The sequence below is a fragment of the Strix uralensis genome, chromosome 1 (genome assembly GCF_047716275.1).
Source record: "Strix uralensis isolate ZFMK-TIS-50842 chromosome 1, bStrUra1, whole genome shotgun sequence".
Lineage (NCBI taxonomy): Eukaryota > Metazoa > Chordata > Aves > Strigiformes > Strigidae > Strix > Strix uralensis.
The window spans coordinates 148,051,012-148,074,103 of record NC_133972.1 but is presented as its reverse complement, the minus strand read 5'-3'; the positions used below and the strand labels follow the sequence as shown (position 1 = coordinate 148,074,103).

Here is a 23,092-nt window from a genome sequence, read left to right as displayed (position 1 = left end):
AAGATATTGAATCATATACTTCTGTACATGCACCTTAGAAGCTAGGTCCCTAGGTACCTTTATGGATCTGGGTGATGTTACAGAGCACTTGAGAAAACACTTTTTTCTCCATGCCAAACACCTAACTTGCTGACATTAACGAAGGCACTTAAATAGAAATTCTGCTGCTGTTTATGAGATGATAGAGCCCACTTTTAAGGAGTCCCAGGGCACATAGGGAAAAAAATAGTTATACTCCCTCCTATTAAAAACCAAACTACTGTAAAGTTGTGGAATTATTGAAACTACAAACTGATTTGAACTTTTTAGTCCATTGACTTGCTGTTTACAGACTGTTACAGAGGCTCTCAAATAAACAACCAACCACCAAAAATTAAAAATTTATTGTCAACACAATTAACTAGCCCTCTGCAACTACTGAATTACATGTTCAAATGTCCATGAGAGAACAGAACAACTTCCTAGGGTTTAACAACAACCCAAAACACAGAACAAAGCACCACTTTCTATGGTTTAACAACAACCCAGAACACTGTATCAATCATCTAACAAGTGAGGGCTCTCAACCTTGAGGATCTTCTCAGGACAGCATCCCAACCCAAGTCACCTCAGGGAGTTTCCTTGGGCAGCATCCTGACCCAAGGGGAGAGTCCTCTACAACAGCATGCTACTCCAGAGGACAAGCCCAAAATGGCTCCCCCAAGGGTCTCCATTTATACCCAGACCGAATCTGATCTGTGGTCAATAGTGGCTCCTATTGGCCAAAGGCCCCAACTACCATGAAACCCTGAGAGCAAAGGCAGTCAGGAGCTGCTACACTTCAGCAGCCAAGGAGCCCTGTTTTCATTGGGCAGGTGCACCTGCCACACAGACCCTGCTGAATTCCTTTGGTGCACTTCCGTTACATTACTACAGTTACATTAAGGTATTTCAGACAGGGATTTTATGGCCAAATTCTCCCTGAGTTGTCAGCCATTTAGCTGGTTCCAGGGAAATATTCCCTGATGATTGGAAAAAGGCAAATGCCTAGCCCATCTTCAAGAAAACTAGGAAGAGGACATGGACGTACTAGAGTGAGTCCTGTGAAGGGCCAAGATGACAATCTGGAGCACAGGATGTACCAAGGAAAGGCTGAGAGCGCTGGTTTGTTCAGCTCTAAGAAGAGAAGGCTCAGCTGAGATGTTATACATCTCTTACATGTCTTACAAATATTTAATAGGAGGCTACAGACAGGATGAAGCCTAACTTTTCTCAAAGGTGCACAGTGGTAGGACAAGAGACAAGTTAGAACATGGAGATTCCAATTAGGTAGGAGAAAAATGTTTTTACCAGAAGAATGGTCAAATGTTGGAAAAGGTTTCTCAGGGAGGTTGTGGAATCTCCACCTTTGGAAATACTCAAAACTCAGCTAGACAAGCTCAACTAGACTAGCTCCCCGAGCAACTGGAGTTCACTTTCAAATTGGATCCAGTGTAGAAGTTGGCTCTGTTCTGAGTGGAGGGTTGGACCAGATGGCCTCCAGAAATCCCTTCTAACCTAATCTATGAGACTGTAGCTTAAAGCCCCAGGGGCCATAGCTGGTACACAGGAACAGTTCAGAAGAAGCAGTGTAATAATTATGGCACATGTTCACAACAGTGGCTCTGTAGTACAGACATAACTAACTGGTTTGGGAAACACCATGGCATAGCTGAGCAAGGGCGGAATTCAAGCTGTGATTTTAGATGCATATTACAGTCCCTTTGTGGCTCTGTGATGTTCTCTCTATAGTACTAGTAATACTTAAGATTTACTTCAAAGGTAATTTGGCCATGTCCGCAAATGTCCTGAGAGTCCAGATAAAATCATGTAGGAAACTGGTTCTCCTTCTCCACTTGTCCTTTAGATCTAGTTTTCTTGGCTCAGATTTATTCTGTTTAACCTTAGCAGTGAAACCAACCCACCTGACTTGGGTGCTGAACATTTCTAGGCTCTCTCTGTTGTTGATGACAGTAAAATAGGTGCTGCTAGAGAGCACTTTAGGCTGTCCTAGACTGCTATCACTCACTCTTTGGAGAAGTCTCTCAATGGGAAGTAAAGAGAGACCTAAACAAGCAATCACCTAAAACTGAAGTCAGGTGCATTGGGTATGACCTTCTATGTCTTGCATGTTTGACAGTACCAGTTTGACACTTCCAGTTTGACAGTAAAGCTTGCCACAGTCTCTCTCTAGTTTCTAATTAGCTATGTATACATTTTAGTATGGGTTTCAGGATCAGTTACATTAATAAACTTTACTTAAAAGACTACCGGTAACTAAAATTTACCCAGTAGTTGTAGTTTTATTACAACTTAAATAATACTTTAACATATGAAATGGATTGCTACTGTATGGAAAATGTCTTACTAATGTTTTGATTATGACAATAATAACAGCACAGAAAGATTCAGGACGCAGTTTGTTGGTTGTTACAAATTATAGTGAAAGTGTTGAAAGGAATTTTAAATCTGTAATGTTGATTAACAAATTTTACTATCTGTCAGGTTTTTTGGCATGCTGTAAATAACTCATCTTCAAATAATTTGTCTGAGTAATTAAATTTAGATTGCACATTTCTCATTTCAAATATTTTGACTCTTATCTATTTGCTTTTCCATTGTGGCTTAATTGGTGTGGTCTATATAAACGGACAATAAATTTATATACCTTTGTTATAAAGATCAGTCAGTGAATAGAACTTGGTATTCATCCCAGACAGAATTATGATTGAATGTATTTGCAAGATTAAAGCACTGAATTTACTTTTTTCTAATTAAAGGCAATTAAAGATTTGCAGACACAAATAAAAGACAATGAATTGAGGAATAAGTGTAGAAGCAAGTCCATTTGCAGGTGAAAAGAAGTGCCTTTGAAGCAGAACCAGCTGTATTTTCATTGAAAGAATAACAGTTTAGGAAGCTTTTCTGCATGTGCTTGCTTGATAGCATAATGTACTCATAAGCAGCTTACACAGTACAGTATTCAGAAAATAACAGTGCATTAATTTTTAAAGTAGCAAATGCAGGCGAAGAGCAATGCTGCCACATGATGATAATGAAGGTGGATATTGTAAAGTCTACTGAGAGAAAAGAAAGCAGGGAGCTCCTGAAATGTGAACATTTATAAAACAATAACTAGATATTCATATGATAATAAGCTTGGACAGCAGCATCAACAAAGGCCAAAGATGCAGTCCTGTTTCTGCTTAAGCCTGATGAATTGAAAAACAGAGAGGCAGTCTTTAGTCTGTTATTCAATTCCAGTAATGAGCTATTGTTAGAATGAAAGAGTAAATATCTGGAAGGGTTGGGAATCTAAGTTTTTTTTCTCGTGATGTTATTCTATAGATTTGTTCAGGTTGTATCTTAAACTGCAGCATCTTTAAACAATCTTAAATGTAGTCAGTTTTCTTAAATACATGCTCAGCATGTTGCATTCTCAGTTACATGTATGACAGAGCTTGGTATGTATGCAAAAGTACAGTGTTATGCATACTACCTGGTAATGTCACAGTATTTGTGTAGACCAAAAAAAAATGGTCACCCAGAACTTAATGAACTTGTCTAGCTCATATGTATTATTTAGTTTAAGTTTTGCATTAATCATGGTGTCATTGGAGGTTTAGTTAAAAAGAATACTGAATATACGAGATCAGATTTTCTCTAATCTGTTATTAAAACTATTGAATAGAAGATATATGGGATCTCAGTTTCCCTTGTTAGTAGAGATAAATCACAAAAATTCTTGTGAAACCTGTAGATTTTTAATCCTGGTTACATCAGGAGAAACAAACTCAAGCTGCATATTGTATGAATACCTAATATTAGCTCTGAGGGAGACACTTTGACATTTTTCACAATACAGTTGTATTTAGTGGCTCAAAAAGTCCCTATATTTCACCCTTATCTTCACCCCTTTGTAATCCTACAGCTAGTAGAGTAGTCTTCTTTTCTACCTGTGGAAAGTTTCCCAAGCAGGGTCTGTAAACAGGACACAACTCAATTCAGCTGCTACTGTGGTCACTTTGCCATCAAAGGAGTGGAAAAAACTGTGAAAGAAGGATGGAAGGAAGGGGTGGGATGAGACATGAACTCTGGAGAGCTTCCAAAGGGCAAAGGCAACTTCAAGCACTGAAATGGAAGGGTGGATGGTCTTTGCACCTGGTCTTGGGAGGGACTGACAGAAGACAGGACAAGCAGAGAGGTGATGGCTGGAGTCAGTAAGAAAAGTTGCCTTATCATGGACTAGGTCTTTGGCCTTAAAAATGGAAAGAAAGTGATGGACTTGGAAAAGTTGTAAGGAAAGAAGTAGCAAATTTGTAAAAAAAAAAAAAAAAAGGAAATTGGGGTAGTGAAATTTGAGAAAAGTGATGATGAATTGATAACAATAATGAGAAGTAGAAGAGGAAAGGATTTTGCTTAAGTAATACAAAAAGTAAGATTTGGTCTGGAAGTTTTCCAATTCTATCTCTTTGGCTTCTTCTTCTTGCCTTTGTATGTTCCCTCAGGAGAACTCAGTGTCATGAATAGACATTGGGTAAAGCAGACAAATGGGCCTTTGTCTGATGACTCCATCTTAACTGGCTTTGACGGTCACTTCCTGGGAAGAAGAACAGCTTAAGCTGATGACTCTGACAGATAAAAGTACAAGAAAGCTTGCAGGAAAAGTGAGATAAAACTAGAAGACATTGGAGTGTGAATATACGTATTCCAACTGGTTGAATTTGCAGGCCCAAAAGAATCTAGGGAGCCTGTATTATTTATTTCTGCTTGTTTTCCAGGTGGTAATGATCAGTATTCATGTGGTAGGGGCTTTGCATTTCATAGCTCTTTATAGTCCTGTAGTGCAAATGTCTTTTCCAAGGCCTCAGAAAGTTCAGATGTTTTTAAGAGTCTTTTAGTACAATTGCTGAATCTGGTTTTCATTACAAAGAGCTCCACAGATGCCCTTTTTAAACTTTTGCACTTGGTGGACTCAGACTGTTTCCCTACCATATTTTTTCCCCCCTTTTGGCTATCACGTTTAAGCAAGGAGAGTGGTAAATTAATGGCAGGTGCATAGATTTGGAGAACTACCAGCTCTAGAGTCATTATTAAAATAGCCTATTTGTTATATAGGGGGGTTAGTTGTTCATATCAGATTTAATATAAATCTGGAAGTATTCTGTAGATAAGTAGAATCCGGTCTTAGCCATAGCCACTATACTGGAATAAACAGTAGCAGAGTGCCTGAAACCAAGGAAAGAACGCCAATAAGCTTTCCCTTTTCTAGGAATAGACTTGGTCATGCTGATAGAGGTAGTGCACATACTGGGTCTTCTGTGCAATATCTACCCCTGCTTGTGTCACCTTCACGGTTGAGCCTTGGGGAGGAGGAGGGAGAATGGGCAATGGCAGGAAGAGAGGTGGGTTTCAGTAGCTGACTTGTTTCCCATTCCTAATGGGCCTTACAAAGCTTTCTAGCTTTCATTATCTAATGCCATTGCATCCCTGGAAGGGAAACCTCTGACTGTCCTACTTTATTTACCCCAGAAAGGAGAGTAGCAAACCTGAATTATGAGAACTGAAATTGAACTTAGTTCTTGTCCGTTATATACTTCCAAATGAAGGTATTTTTCATGCTTAAAACATCTCAGATGGATAAATTTCTATAGTTTGTTTCCAAGTAAGTAAGAACAGCTGCATCACTTTATTGAAAGTTGGCTCCCAACAAACAAACAAGGAAATTCAAGGCTGGGGTATATCTATGCCAAATTTCAGCCTGGAGTGAATTTTTATGAGTTACAAGCTCCTGCCATTTATAATGGAACTTCTGACAGCTCTTTAACTATTTCATAGCAAACATACGACTACAGTACTTTAGGAAGAAGAAACACATACTCTTTTGGGCTGGCTTCGTCTCTTGAATTAGCCATTTTGGTGGTTCCTGCAATTCTTTGCCTAACTGTTCAAAAAAATTACTGTACTCCTGATGCATCCTGTTATCAGATATCATTGACTTCTGAAGAATAGCGCTGCAGTGGTCCTGTCCTGCAAATGAGATACATTGACTGGATTAATATATTGGAGCATCAGACATAAATAGTCATTCTGTCTTTTCTTCACTCCGTCCTCTAAGAAGGTTTCTTGGATATCTTTGATATATGCCTTTTTTTTTCCCCAATTGACATGGTTTCAGGTATTTTTCCTTTTGTTATTGCGTATTTTCTAAGTTATTTTAGGTCTTTTATGAATAATATCTGACCAAAGGATAATATGGAGACCTTCACAATATATAATCCCTAGAGCCGAGGAGAGATTATACAATGAAAGCAAATCTGTAATGCGAGTTCAGCATCCGCAATATGCTACAGAAAGGAGCTCTGTATTGAATATGAGCAGAGTGATAGAGTGTTTCCATGAATCCAGTATATTACTGGAGAAGACCTTTCTTTTCCAATTCATGTTTCAGAATTTTGCCACTGCACTATAATATCCCCGTTTTGAAGGTGACCATAAAATGAGAAGCTTGCACTATTGATTATGAATGTAAGATCACATCTGGTTGAGCAAATGGGAGTGTTGCATACACAAAACTATTGGGCATGGTTTTAGAGGAAAGGTTAAATTATTTGAATATAACAATAATGAAAGCTAATGTACAACTAGGTAAAAATAATGGTTTAAAAATGGCCAAACATTTCTGCTTTAAGCATTGTAGCTCAGCTTTGGAAATAGGCAAAAAGAACAAAAAGGTATATATTCATTAGAGGGGAAAAAATGGAAAGGAGGTTTTTTGGAAAGCCAGAGCAGTTGTACTGAGGCTCTACTGCTCTGAGCAGTTTCTTCACAGATTCCTCTTTTCCTTCTCCTCCTCTTGTGCCTGTAGCTGTACCTTGACTTCTGTTGACTTAAAGAAGCTATGGTTAATAGTACAGCAGTGACAGGCCCTTCAGACAGCAAAAATATCCCTGAGAGATATCAAGTGGGTTTTGTTATTAAGTTGAGATAAATGATTTATACCATTTCTAAGTAATTGCATGTCCTCCTCTGAACTCAGTTCATATGGACTCACAGTAATCAAGCACTTGGCTGCACTCTTTGTGGCTGAAAGAGATAGTCCCTGTAATTTTTTAAAAGTTCATCAAAGACACTTATAGAAGATACTGTGTAACATGTTTCTACAAGCAGATGGTGTGAAGCAATGGTCTTATTAGCACTTACTTGGACTGACCTGCTTGTCTCTGAGTTCCGATACTTGCAAATAATGTTCGGGTTCAGAATGATGAAACATTTACACTCACCATAATGTCCTGTATTACACATTTCTATATGCATTAGAGATGACTAGCCAACAAAAATTATAATGAAAATTTCATTTTGATTGAAATGTGAGGGAAAAATGTCATTCACCTTTAATCTACTTATTTGCTCTCTGATGCTCACTGAACAAGTTAATAAACGTACTAGTGGATGGCTATCCATACGTGTATTTTGATGTCCCCCTGGAGTAATGGGTTCTACATTGATTTATCATCTCTTGCTTGTTGCTAACATTGTCTGTCTTAAGGACCATTGTTCCATGGATCGAGCCACTGTCTTACAGAGTAGCTCCTGTTTATAGTGCTGGACTGTGGGACATTTTCAAAATGCTACAAAATCTGATTTTTCAACTGAAATAATTGATGACATTCTTTATATTCATTTTACATCATTAAATGTGCTTTTCTACTCTAGGAAAACAAGATTATAAGAAAACCAGGCCTATGTTAAGAGCTACAAGATTAAAAGCAGAGGCCAAGAAAACTGCACTAGGCGTAAAGGTAGAGATCTATTTGATAGCTTATGCTACCTTTGTGTATATGTTGTTTCTTTTCCCCATGGATGTACTGTGTGAATATTGATTTCTGAGAGATACTGTTTATGACACTTCAAAATCTAAATGGAGTGCCAAAATCTAAAATATTTATGATGGATTGCTTTTACTTAACCCTAAAATAACTGAAATAGTTGAAATGCTAAAAGATTTTAAGTAGTCCATGTCCTTGTTATGGTGCATACTTCCTTAAGGTCAATAAAGTACTGTACGCTTAGAAAATTGATCTTTGCAGAGAGCCTCTCTACACACAGAACAAATGCTTTAATGATTTCATATAGTTATAAAAATTACAGTAAACATCTTCCTTCTTCCTCTTCCTATCCTATACCCAGGAGTAATTTAAAGACTGGGTTTGTTAAGTATTGTAAATTCTCAACATTATTATCTCAGTCTACATCCTTGTGTACTGCCTCTGACTTGGGAAAAGAAGGTGTGTTTAGCTAACAGCAAAACACATGGAAAGGTACTGAACTTTATTTTGTAAATGGCTCTTTTTCAAGCAGGTATGAAGTATAATAAAGGCTACTTTATCACAGCTTTGAATATGAGCAAGGAGGACAATTAGGAATATTTTGTGCTATCTACTACCCTGTGTGTCATCAAAACGGGATGCACATTGTTTATTTAAGTTGCACCTGGTATTTTTCCCTCAAACTTATTTTTGAATCAAATTGATACACGATTAGCTTAGCAGCAAGGGTAAAAGCCGAGAAAAATTTAAAAGTGGATCAAATACCTGGGTGTTCTAGTGAAAGAAACTTCAGAAATGTTAAAAGGAGAACATTTTCTTGTTTCTGGCAGATGAGAAATCAATTTTTCAAGTTATAGCTTATAGCAAATGCCAAGGTATTACTACCAAGCTGTAACAGCTGTTGAGCTGCCAGATGATGTATTTGGTTGTCTTCCAGAATTTGCTATTATAATCACGAAACAGTGCTTTCTTTTTGCTCCTGATTGCTGATCTCGATCAAGCATTACCGTGCGATGCAGTATGTTTTCACAACATAATCTCCTCAGTTAGTGCTGTGTGTCAGGTTTTAATGAGAAAAAGTAGATTGCCTTTTTTGTTTAAAGGATAGATTATTAACCTTTTGAGTTCAGTGTTTTTTCCTTCCTTTCTTATTAAATTTTGCTTTTCATTTTACTTTCAATGAAATGACCTTTTGAAAGTGATGTTCTACTTGGAGACTTTTACTGTACAGCCTAGTTCTTTTAAAGTGTACAAGTTTTTCGCATGTCTTTCACAAGTGAGAAAAATATGAACCTTGGTCCTTCAAAACCTGTTTTGTTTCCTTAAGTAATTCTTACTTAAAAATGAGGGAGAATAAGAAAGCATATGTGTAGTCATACGTATAATGAAGAATCAAGTATTAGTGAATAAAGAAATCAAGAACAGTTTATTTTCATGTACAAATATACAAAATACATACCCTGCATGTTATAGCTGACTTCTAGGTAAGAATGCGTTTTGCCATCAAGGCACACACATGCTCTCCAGGTCATGGGATGTTGTGTTTGTGTGAGGTTCTGCTGGTTGCAGTGTGTAATGTCTCAGATTTGCAATTCTGCCTCTGCCTTAAAAAAAAAAGAAAAAAAAATTCTTTAAAATATTGTCTTTCGGCTGTAATATTTTTTGCACTCCTGGACATTAAAATATGACTCTGGATCATCCCCAAACAGATTACAGTCATTTGCTTTGCTTCCTAATTGCTGAAAAAAGCTGACAGAGCTGAAGCAAAAGGGAAGGTAAGTTAGGCACCTTTCCCTCCGGGGATATGCTTGTGGGGGAAGGAAAGCAGGGCCTTTGTATGCATCCTTCTCACTGAGCCTGCTTAATGCCAACAACCTCAGGCTTACTAAATGTTACAATACTTCTACCAGAATATGGGCAATCCCTGTAGAATAAAACTCTACACTTCTGCTGACAGACCCTGCAGCGCTCAGCACAGAAGTGAGTCATATGTTTCGGGATAAACTTCCACTGCTTTCCGTCTCACATTGACAACTCTTCACCCTGCTCTATCCCTCCAGTCCAGCAGAGCTTCACCATGGGCAGTGAATGCACCTGGAAGGTCTGCAGGGAAATCACCTCCCCCACCCCAGGAGAGGCTGCTGTAGTTGTAAAGTCCCGTAACCTCTCCCCCTCTCTCAGGCAGGGCTTGTTTTGCTCAGTCCATTGTTATGTTCCTCCAGCTGTCCAAGAGCAGTCTTCTTACGTTCATCCTCCACACCTATCCCAGATACTCCTCGGTTGTCTTCTGGATAAATTTTGAAATAAGAATTTCTTGAAGTCTCCTGCTTAGTGTGTCAACAGGGTGTTAAACCACTCGTCATGTCTGTGGCAGTCAGAAGAGTTAGCAGAGTTGAGGTCCCATCAGGTTATGTGCATTCATGAAACTATTTTGAGGCTTGAGAGTGCATTCCTTTAATTGTTTCCTAATATTCAGAGCTTTTGAGTGTGTCTGAGCTCTTCGTTTGGGAAGGTATCGTCACAGTTGTCGCTTCATATTAACAAAGTTTTCTGATGGTGATAAGTGACATGATTCACCTTCCAAAGGCTGGGATTTTAGTCTTTTTGTATAACGTAAGCCCCAGTTCTGTGCTGTGACAGTTGATTAACTTCAGTCTGTGCTGAAGAAAAAAAAAAGTGGTGTAGCTACAGTGCAATGTAGTAAGTAGGCAACACTTTAAATAGAAATGTCCAAAGTTCTTGTAAATCTTTGAGAAAACACATACATATGTGTATTTACCATATATTTTATTTGTTTATCCAGGTTTCAGTACATGATGCAATATGCAGCATTTCAAAATATATTAACATTTTCTTATAAAAAGCTAAGTTGCACTTAAAAATATTGTAGAGGAAGGATATCCTTGTCATACGTGTAAAAGTACAAGCTCTCTGGGAAAGAGGAATATTTTTATAATTCTGTGAAATACCTAACACAGTACATATCATACTGCCACTTAAAATGATAAGATTTTTAGTGCTCATTGATAGCGCTAGAGTTGTTTTGCACTAGTGTCCTGAAGAGTTTATATTTCTGGTTGTAAAGTAAGACTTGGTGTAGTATTTAGGGGGAAAAAGGAAGAGAACTGGAAAATAGTGAAGGGATTTTAGTCCTTAATTTCTATGAAGATAATGAAATTCAACTGTTGTGTATTTCACCATGAGAACTGACAACATTCGCTTGAAAAAAAGGCCCTGTAAATGACATAAAACTTTTCAGAACCAATCCCCCGGAGATCCTTCACATTTCTTCGCTGGCATACTAATTAGCTTGTCTTGTCAAACTTTGATTGCCTTGTCATTTTAATGCAAGATTTAAAGTAACAAAGTTTCTTTCTGTGACTGGCATTTAGTACTTTTTAATTTCCCCAATGAGAGATTTTATCCATGTTGATAATGTCAGAGAAACAGCTAAGCACTAATAACTATCAAAAGTCAGTTCAAGCAGAGTGACCATGCTAGTATTTGGTGTGTAATATTTGCTCTTTAAACGTGTTTAAAAATTAAATATTGTAGCAGGGCTGTTGTGCTGGCTTTGTTTGTACATGTCACACTAAGGTAGACAGTGCCAAAATGTATGGTGTCTCTTAGAAAAGCAGGACCCCTATCTTGAGAAACAACTGGGAGAGAAAGCAGTATGCTGTATGTCTCCTGGTGTTTGGATAAGACAAAATTCTTTGTAGCAGTACCAAAAAGGGAGCCTCTGAACCTTCATTGTGGTTGTTTTGTTGTCCCCCATCCGGGGGCTTGTGCTGGTGGCAGCCCACCTGCTTGTCCTTAGCAGGTGGAGCAGCAAGGGGTCTGCACCATCAATGCTAACTCTGCTCTCAGTGGGTGAGGAAGAGATGCCAGCAGGAGGGTGGCAAGCAGAAAATGGTTTGAGGAATGTGAAAGCTCAGCCCCAGGTAGCTGGGGTTTGATATGCAGAGGCCAAAAGTAATGGGAGTTCTTGGGGCGACATTTTTTTCACAGGCTGCAAAAATGAATCAGTGATCCGTGGGACAGATGAAGTTTTCTCTCTTGTTGAAAGGTAGACACAAATCTGAACAGTAGTATTTTACACCCACTTGCAAAGACATAATCGACTGAAGAATACCACTCCATAGAGAATTATTAGCTATGTAGTACATCAATTGAGCTAAGGAAAAATTGTTTCCTAAAAAACTTACTGTCTGTCATTCTTTTGCATATCTGCTTAATCTGTTGTGTAGCTCACTAGCTCGCTATTAAGAGTTTATCTCATCTGGAACAAGTTATGTATGAATAGATAACAAGACATTCCTAGTGTATTTTGGCAAAGGGTATGCTATGATTTCACGCTGCTTATAATCTTCTAAGTTAGTGAACTACATTTGCCAAGATAAGTTGGGAATATAGTTTCATAGTTTTGCAGAAATTAAGGCCACAAGGGACTATTAGATCATTTGATCTGGCCTTCTATATGTTACAGATCATAAAATTTCATCCAAATACTTTCTGGAAGTCCAAGCACTTTGTAACGGCCAAAATACTGGGTCTTTAAACCAGCTTATGTGCCTCACATAAAGAGCAGGGTGGCTTGATGTGCCACCAAGGAGCAAAGTGTGATATTCCCAGTGATCCCAGTAGTCAGACTTTGACCCCTGACCTTGAAATGGAAGGGAGGGGAAAAAACCCGTACAAAGAGAAAAACAGAATCAGATTGCTCCCATCAGACCCTGGCCTGACCTGTACATGTAAGTACAGTCATCATGGTGGTTTGAGCATGTGAATAAGATGCACCAAGCAGGAATTTAGGAGGATTTTCTGTACCATCTCAGAGCAGTAGACCATCTTTCTCAGGCTTTGGTCTCTACTTATCTCTAACGCTTCAAAGGATAGTTGACAACAACAAAACCTCAAATCCCAGAAATGAAATCAATACAGTTGGAGGAAAATTTCCTGAAAAAGAAGGAAACTTCTTTTGATCCTGTATAGGAAAGTCTGAAGCACTGGAGTATGAGGTGCCATACTTTTAACTTCAGAGGTTCAAACTATAGCACTGATCATGTAAGTTATCTCAGTCTTCCCAGGACCCTGAAAGAGGGGAGGATTCTGGAGAGCTGAGTTCACCAACTGCAAGGCTGGCAGGCAGGACCTCCTTTTCACACAAGCCCAAGTTGAAGTATTCTTCCCAATAGCTAAATAAAAATGTACTTTTTTTGAGAGATCTGACCATAAAAGACTCACAGCCATGGAAGTCCATATTTTCCTCAAGACGTAACTGGAATGTTCAATCATTCATGCTCCTGGGAAATGGCATCTTATTTCAAGACTGAGCTTATCTAACCACATCTGGACCTTGAGAGGTTCTTGTAAACAAGATAAAGGACGCCACACTGTGAAGTGCCTTACTTAAATACAGGTGTATGGCATATGTAGTTATATGCTGTAACCAAACTACTTCTCATTCTTCTCTATGATAAAATAAATACCAGTCATCTCCCTACTGGAAATCCCTCTGCCTTTGCACATCCAGAGATCACACTGAGGGAGTGGTTACTGCTTAAATCCAAAGACCTCTTTAGAGTCACAGGTTTTCAAGGCAGAGCCCTCCACTCTGTAAGTCCTATCGACATTTTTGATACCTGTATATATTACCTTGCATTTAGATATATTAAAATGAATCCTGTTGCTTTGTGATCATACAGCCAGGCCTTGTAGATGACTCTGTAATAGTACCTTGCTCTCATTATTTGAGACAATAATGATCATTGTTCCATCTGAAATTTTTACAATAAAAAATTTATAACATAAAAACTACTGATAAAAGTTAATAAATTACTTTTGTTACCTTGTATTAGATGTAGAATATCCTGTATTAAGGAAGTAAATATCCATTTTTAAATATGATTTTGTTGAAATGCTAAAAAATGTTCACAATGAATGTCCAGATAGTCTTCCAGTTAGAAATTACATGGGATAAAAATGTTGATTGTCAAGTCCATGTATGTTTGTTTTATTTCTACATGCATCCTTGGTCAGCATGATTTTCTCTTCATCTCTTTTCAGAAATAACTAGGGATAGTTTAGCATTTCAAAGACAGCAATTTGTGATACTCTTTCACCTAGTTTTAAGCTGGTTTCAGATTAAAAAGGTACAGTTCTCTTTGGAGGATAATAAGAATTATCTAAAAAATCTGAAATTTCCTGAAAGTGTGATATTCCTCTATATGTGTAGGATATGATGCTGCCATACACAGTGTCCAGATTTGTGTTATTATAGCGAACAGTTTTTCCTCACCCCTATTTTTTCAGCTCCTGATTATTCTTGTTTAGATCCCAACTCTGCAACTTGCTCCATCAGGGTGAATCTGAGGACATTATCCAAATATTTTGGCATGAGAGACATAAAACTGACAAAAAATCATAGGAGAATTAAATCTACGTTATACTGTAATGGCAAGTGTTTCCTTTATGGAAAAGTTTCTGAAAAACTTAAGCTGAAATCAGTAGGGTTCTACAGACATTATTCTAAATATAAGAGAATATAATAGAAAATTCTGTTCCTTTTAAAGGCTTTTTTGACTGTGCTTTGGGATTTGAGAGCACGGATGTTATTTCCTAGCATTCTGTACCATGTTATAAAAGAAAAAAAGGAGAAAAAGCCCTGTGATCATTTTAAGTTTATTTCTATATGACTTTTTCTATATTGGTTAATTATTCATGATGAAATCCTCTGAGTGAATGGATTTTGCAGAGGGATGATGGGGATGATCCATAAAGTGCAAGAGAAAGGGAGCTATATATGACGAGTGGGGAGTATTTTAACATTTCATTTCTATGCATGGCTTAAAATACAAATAGCAAAGCCTGATAAGTATAAAGCAAATTAAAATGACAATATATACTGTTGTTGCAAAGACAGTGTAGTGGTGTAGCATCTCATTTGCTATTTACATAGCAAAATTTATGTTTATAAAAGTTCATAAACTGGATGCAATTCTTAAGAGACTGCATATCCCTAGCTAAGAGCCAGGTGTCCTTTGTTAGGCCATTTATTTTAGATTTTTGTTACTCTGCCTTCTTCAGTAACTCAGAATTAAGGTTCTTGTGTAATTCTAAAACCTGGAATTTCAATAAGGCTTTTCATTCCCAGGGTTAATAAATACTGATCCAGCCACCCAGTTCCTAATGCTTGTGTAAGGGAAGTAGTATTGTTATCTCAGTGTTATTCACTGCAAAACTTAGGCAGAGAAATTAAAGAACTACTCCCATCAAAGCAGTTACTGGGCAGCCTGAGAACAAAAATCAAGATTTTCCTAGTTCCACTTCTTAGAAAACAAATCTTTAATGCAAACATTCCCCAAAATTTTGCTGCTGCTACCACAGCATTTCATAAAGGAGGCTGGGGAGAAGGGAGAGGAAAGGTGAACCTATTGTAAAGCGGCAAGCGTGGCATCCAAACAAGGGAAAAAACTTTTTAATACTGGAATGAATTTGCTCCCTGTGTCAAGTGTGAACGGTGCCTGCATTGCACAGTTTTGTTGTCCACTCTCCTGAGCAGATGGAGCTTGCAGTTGTATGTCACTTGTTTATTACATCCTCTTAAGATTAGTAGCTGTGTGGCCAGATGGGTCTGGGAGCACAGCTGTGGATACAAGGAAATAAATGAAACCTGTCTGATGCTGCCATGCCCTTTTGTGAGATACTGATGTGTTGCAACTGCAACAAAGCAAAAATCACTTTCCTTTAATATATTAGTGAATTAGATGTACTTTCTTTTTTTTAATCAAATCATAGGAAATCAGGAGGATGAGGTTCAGAGGATGATATAATTCTAAGAGGAAAATGTAGTTGAAATCTGTAGCAAACAGCCTCAACAAATTTACAGGAGCAATTTTAATGTAAAATAAATTTAAAGTACATCTCAATTAATCATCCATGTAAAATGTAAAGCAAAGGTTTCTATAGAACAAAGACTCCTATAGAGCATACGCCAACTAGTCAGTAGTATTTCAAACTTTATTAGATGGCATATGTTGAATTATTGATCCAACATTCTGATAAACTATATAATGCATTCATGTAAATGCAAATGAAATGCTGTTCTATAGAAGAATGCCAGATTATGGCCTAGACTTTAAAAAATGAAGCTAACACAGTTTTAACTCCTTCATGGCAGTGCACACACAAATTTGGTCACAAAGCCACCACCAATCTAGAGATACTGGATGGAATTCGTCCTACAATGCAGGTCTCCACACCAGGGATACCATCTCCCCTTCTAGTCTAAGGGGCAAAATAGGCATTTTTAGGAAGAATTCACCTGACCTCTTTCAGAGGACACCAAAGAGGGTCAGATTCTCTCCTTGGATAGTAAAGGGTGTCTGATTGTCTAGGTGTGGTGTAGGCATCTCCTTTCAGTCCCATTGGCAGAGTAGATTTGATGTGGCATCAATTCAGGTTAATTGTTATAAAGTCACCGAACTGTTTTTCTTCTCTCCTTTTAAGTATACACCTGGATTGTTCAGATGCAGATGGTTTGTAGGTTAACATGAAGCTGTGATTTGGAGGGGAGGTTGTTGCTGCTTTTTTGTAGAGGGAAAATGGGTTTGGGGGCTTACAAATTAACCTGTTCCTTTTGATCACCTCAGTTCATGATTTAAAAAAATACATCACGATGATAAGGAATGAAGTGAAGCAGTGCATGTTGTTAGCTGTGGAAGTGGCACTTTCTGTGAACTGAAGGAATGTAAGGATTTTTCTCAAATTTCTATTTCTTCTTTCATTGTCTAGCAAAATGAGAGTCAATTTAAAAATGTGAAATACTGTTGACTCTGAAAGAAGTAGTGTTACAAAGAGGATGATCATACAACCATTTATTATATTTGAGATCTAAAGTTGGAGCTTAACAGAGTCCAGCCTTAAGATAGAATATGATGATAGGCAGTCACATGAGTATGTTGTATAGTACAAAAACATTTTTCTGCTTTGGAAAGCTGCTATAAATCATGTATACTTTGGAAGACTCCTTTATGTTAATTAAGGAAGATGCAGCAAGTTGCAATATTTTACGAGAAGAGAGGCAAGTGCAAGTGCAAATTGTTGTGCTTTTTCCCTTATTGCAGAGGAGAAGGAAGAAAAGTTTCGTCCAATTTTGAAGTATTTTGTAGCTCCATATTGTAATGCATGCCAGGAGGTTGGGAGGTAGAGGTAGCAATTTTCATTGACTTCCACCATACTGTGTTTGCTTCATTAAAAAATTACAAATTTGTTGGCAAAAAGCAGTAACATATTGCTAGAAAACATCAAAATTCACAGTGTAAATTCATAACTTAAATTTGTGTTCAAAACTGTGGTTTGTGAATTCTGTCTTTTAAAAAAGAATGGATATCATAATAAAAGGACGTAAAGCTCCTATTTCTAGGTCAGACCATAGATCTTTAAGCCAAATATCCTATTTCTGGCTTTATATCAGACTCACCAGAATCTTTATTAAGTGAATGGATTTTATAACATTCTGAAATGGTAATCACAAATAAGAAATCATTAAAGTATCAATGCCTTATGCAATTATATATGTCTGATGTTATTTTGATATGCATTATATAATGGAAATAATATTTATTCCTGATTTATCTGAAAATACGGTACTATTTCTAACAGGTTTTGGTTTATTTTTTTTCTCTTATTTCTACAGGAAGTTGCCCTTGTCCTTGCAGCTATACTGGTATTTTTGTTGGCTTTCTATGCTTTCTTTTATCTTAACATTTCCAATGAAGTTGACCTTGATCTGGATCCAGATGAAAACTAGCAGATGCAATGAATCTATCATCAAGATTTCTTCAGCTTGAACAAGACTACGTAGGAACACACAGTCCCTTCACTGTGAGACAGTAAATGATGCCATTTCTTGCAGTCCAAATTCATAAGAAAGTTTTGCAATACGTCAGTCACTTTTACATTCCAGATCTCCAAAATAAGAGAAAACTCATGCCTGGCAAGTGTATTTGGTTAACACCAAAGCCAGGAGCAGCAGTACAATACATGAAGTTTATTGTTTACATTATTTTTTTCTCAGGCAGAGAACTTTGATGTCAAAAGACAGGTGCTATTATTATCATGGGTATTGATGCTGACTTCACAGGAGGAGAGTCTGCCTTGACTAAATTTAGGAATCAAAGCTTCCTAATAGCCAAATTAGGTTTCTTTTCCTTTCCCAAAAGGAAGCAGAAATATCAAATAAAAAGTCTTTTCTTGATTTGTATTTAAAATATATCAAAAACCCCTCATCCTTTCTCTCCCTTTTAATCTTTCTTGTGCATGTGTGTACATGCGCGCGCATGAAGATGGAAGAAATTGTAGGAAAAAAATATCTTTTTAGAAGCAGTCTGTCACCTCCTATATGGACTTAATTTTCTGTCATCCCAGATTCTGTGTGCCCATATATCTGCAGTAATCTTTTTCATTCTTTTGCCAACTGTTCAGCACACATGTGTTCTGTCAGAAATGGCACCTGGATGACAGAAGCTCTAACATTCGCATATGCCTCTGAAACACAGTTCTTTGCCTCCTGTGCTGTCTGAACTAGTGTAAATAGAAAGTTCAGTCGATGTTGGTTTTAATTAGTGTATTGCTCTATTATTAAGTCAAAATCGTATTTTAATTATTCTCTTCCTGCTGGTTGTGGTATCAACTTGCTCTACCTGTTAGGGGGACATTGTAAAAAAAATTGCTTTCCAGTTACACAATCGTTTTAATCATCAAACTAATGTGAGAATTTGTAAGTATTAAGAAGCCTTTTTTTCATGCATACTGATAATTGGGAAAATCTTGGCTCCACGACATCCTTCAGTTCTTGCAAAGCACCTTTCAGAATATGCACTGTAGATAACATTTCTGATCCCTTTGATAACCACAAGCCACTTGAAGAAGTCGGTATGTCAAAGCAGCTGCAGGGAGCTGTAAAATTCTGGCTTTATCGTGTTCTGCTTCGACTTTGGCATATAACTGAGCTTGGGGTTGTAAAGATTCAGTTTTGATCCTTTTAAAGATGTGGTCAGTCTTTCTCTAGTTTGGATTCACGTTGATACCAAGGAAAGCATACAGCCATTCGTGCTGAATATGGCAAGGAAGTTAGGCAGGTTGACTTCCAGAAAAGAATTATCATAATTCTGAAATTATATTAGCAAACTAGCTTTATCTTTGATACCAATTTCAGGGCTGAATGTTAGGTTTAGTTGCAGCTGAGATGATATTTACTGACTTGTTCCAGAAATGCCTGACTAAGATTTCTTACAGTGATTTTGAAGACAAAGGGATACAAATCATAGCAAATATTATAATGGAAAATATATTTTAAATTGACACAGTCCTATTATCACCATTTAAGGAACTTAGTTCAATACAGTTAATTTTTAAACCATACAGTAGCCATGACCATATACAATATGAGTCTCTAAGGATCCACTTCTTATCTGTCATACTCCTCATTCACTTTATGCAATGCAAAACAACTCTAGAAATTCAGAGTACAACAGTCTTCCGAGAAGAATATGAAAGAGAAGCATAAACATATATGTGCAAATATTTCTCACTTTCTAATTATGACTGTTACAGACACAAAACCCTTTTATGCATTCATATGATTTATAGTCCGCTAATAATTGCACACATGATCAAATGCTTAGCAACGTATTACATTTATGGTGAAGCATTATCTGACACATGGCCCAACTTTCAGTGGAGGGAAAAAGCATATCACAAGCTGTCTCCTTGGATGTGACATGCCTTTCACTTCACCAGTGCTACACCACATGTCACAGAGCTGCAGACCTCTCCTGTTACTTTGCATGAGCAATTTTTTTATTCCATAAAATGCTGGAAGGATTGCTTTCTTAACGTCTGCACATAGCTCTCTGGGTGATGTCTGGTCTGAGAATGATATGTAGTTATCCCCTTCGTGCATGTTGTCTCGTAACTTGCTTTCTGAATCAGTTACGTTAAGCAAGCTATTCTTACTGTCAAATTTATGAACATGAAGTTCCTAGAATAGGAAGATTGCTTTTCCCATAATTATGACTCATAGACAAAATCCAAAGCGTGTATATGTGTGATTGAAGCATCTTCCCTAATTTGTGACTTACCAGTCCATATTGCCCACAAGTGCCATAGTTTGCAGTTTGTCTGTTGGCTTCGTTTAGGTTAGGCCTTTTTATCCACATGAAAGATGATATTCTCTTGTAACAAGATAATTTCCTTTTGCTTAGATAAACTGGATAGACTTCTGTTCAGTGTATATAGAAATACATGGCAAATATTGCAGCAAATACAGTTTTTCTCTTATCAGTACAATAATTTCTAATGGGACTATGTCAATAGTTTTTTTAAGCTAAAAGCTCCCACTTTTCATCAAATTATTCATACTTGATTTTATAAAAGGCACAAGCACAACAATATTAGCAATGAGGTTGGATTCTGAGCCTACTAATTTATGATTCCCCTGGGTTCACTGATATTACAACTGATTTACTCCAAGGGAAAATCAGAGTCTGACCTGAAGTTATTTCTGCTTTCTGGAACGCTACATTGTCTATGCCTGATATTTTAAAGTAGAGACTGATTTTAATCTTTCAAACATGTGGCTTATTTTGCCCTTAATTATATCTGAGATTGAATGCCTCTTGGTTTTTGAACCACCTATCTTTGTATGAGTTGCTCAGTGTCTATTTTAATAATAAATGTATTTTTACTGTTTTTGTGCTCTTATTAATGTTGGATGTGTCACACTGAATTGTATGTACATTTGAAAGGACATTAAAGCAATCTAAATAGCACAATGTTCAAATGTGAGCAGTGATACTCACCAGTTTTAGAATATCTGTATTATTCTAGGCAGTTCAAGCCCCTAAGCTCATATTAAAACTAAGCGTAGCCTATGAATACTTAAAAGACCATAAAGAGAACTTCCCTTGGCATCCTACCCAATACCAATAGAGCAGATCTCTTTCTGCAGACAATGTTGTTCCATGTAGCTGCATGAACTTCAGTCAGATTGCCTTTATTTTAAAGGTAATACTTCTATACCCTTGTTTCAAAGAAAGATTGCTGATCTAACCATTTATACAGCAGCCCTAGCTTAATGGGGCAGGTTTTTTCCAGGATATTCACCTCTGGGGAAAGGGTATATGTCAGTACTGTTGTTGCCCTCTGCTTGTGGAGTAAACTGAATTTCTTTCCTGCAGAGGTTGTAGAGGAGATGTCTGTGCTGAGTCCTTATGCTGTGGGTGGGAGTGGATGTCCCATTTGGAAGTCTCTCTGGCTAGGAAGGCACAATAGTCTTCCAGCAGTGATTTTGCTCAGTAAATCTTTCCTCAGCAGTTTGCCTTTTCCCTACGAAAGCAGAACCAGCATGCAGACCATCTCAGGACAGAAGCTTCCATATAGTAGTTTTACTAGTGCTGCTGGTGAACATTGCCAAGGAAAGGCTTTAACTCTATTTCCTAGAGTCCATAAATATATTTTACTGGAAGCTTAGGAGGCATGTTAAGCATTTCCCTAATGGACCCTAGAGATATATTTAAACTTTCCTTGAAGAACGTTTTATTTAAAGTTCACTGGTGCATATCATATAGACATCATGTGATTCAGGATCTGCCATAGCTCTTTCCATGCATCAGACCAACTGTAGCAGGGAAGACACTTAGATTATGCTGCAACACATAACTGCAAACATACATAACATGAACAAACTCATCTGTTTAGGTGTCATCTAGAGTAGCTGACCTAACAAGTTGTGTTTGAAAACAAACGGTTTTTAAACAACCCTACTAAATGAAGGCACAGTGAAAGGCCTACAAAATCGCTCATCCCATTTCGGTGAAAATTGCTACCATGGAAGAGGCTTATCTGCTGACTTAGGGCCAAGTTTTGAATGCTGCCTTTTCAGGGAGGAAAATGTTGCTAGCAGCTTCCGATAGAGTGATGATTCATTTTGCTCTGGTACAGGACTGTGCCTGTAAGGCACAACTGAACCAGTTGGTGAAGGTCAAATGCATTCAGGACAATTCTCAGTAAAGGACTGTACTTGAAATGCAGACTAGGCAAGTTAGACTGCCAACAAACAGGATACTACAGATCTTGATCGCATTTCAAATTTTACTTACAGTAGCATAATAATTAGTGGTGCTTATGACTAAGAAAATAACAATATGGCACATCAATAAGACAGCAGAAATGTGATGTTGGAACTGCTTCTTAAAAGATTTTGTAGTGGATTATGCCTGCACTTTGGGAAATGAATCCATGAGATGAATAAACTGGCAAAGATTGTCTGTGATCTTATGCTTACAGTATTTTTTCCTGAAAGAGCCGATGGAGATATTTTGCAACACTTTTCCCCATCATCCTTTTAGTTTGCTGTAATACATTCTTTTATAGATGTATTTCTACACTTTTCCAAGAGTGGAAAAATATTTTCTGTAGTTCATCAATGTATTTAATTGACAGAATCCTCTACTCTTCCTTTTATCGCCCCTTAATCATAACCAAATTGGTGGGGAGACAGCCAAAATGTTAGGTACCAGTGTCTCTCAAGCAGATGTCACACCACTATTTTTTAGCTCGTTTAAATGAATAAACATGTTAAACTGTGAAGTATTACATTTTAGATTTTTTCATTAAAAAAAATGGGACAATCTGTTTACTGTCCTTAATTGAGACAACAATCCTGGTGGTTGTCAGTTTTGGCAGTTGTAATGATGAACTATAAATATTGGGACAAATCAACTAACTGGTGATTGTGAAGAATAGTTCAAGTAGAAGCCTCATTCTGCATGAATACTTTTTTCAGTGCTATATTTTTTCTAAATTCTATAATTGTTATACTGGTTTTGCATGTTTAAACCACAAATAAATACATGACTAGTCAAACAATAGGCTTGATTCTGTTGTCTTATTCTGAATCACTAAAAAAGCAGATAACAGCTGACAGCCCAGCAGCACAGTTCTTGCCTTGCCCAAATTCTCCCTAAAAGGTGTTTGTTCAGGTCAGTTATAAATGTAAGCTATGAAGAGCTTCATTTTGCTGAACCTTGGAAAAACTGAGCAGCACATAGATCTTTGGGAGTTTGCCATTTCACAAAGAGATTGTAGGAATTTTAAAGAGCAGAGCCGCAGGAGGTGAGTATGGAATTTGGTGACAAACTGATGTCGTTCTCCTATTTCAGTTCCTCTGGGAACGAGAG

At 37.4% G+C, this 23,092-nt stretch overlaps 1 protein-coding gene across 2 annotated transcripts in view; it reads left to right on the top strand.

The window, feature by feature from the left end:
• Window positions 1–22,781, top strand: part of TRIQK (triple QxxK/R motif containing) — a 64,796-nt gene extending 42,015 nt beyond the window's left edge. For both annotated transcript variants that reach the window (XM_074884414.1, XM_074884423.1), the window contains 2 exons: window positions 7,735–7,820; window positions 17,548–22,781. In XM_074884414.1, coding sequence (XP_074740515.1) covers window positions 7,735–7,820; window positions 17,548–17,661 — 200 coding nt within the window. In that variant the 3' untranslated portion in view covers window positions 17,662–22,781. The remainder of the gene's footprint in view (window positions 1–7,734; window positions 7,821–17,547) is intronic.
• Window positions 22,782–23,092: the final 311 nt, after the last annotated feature.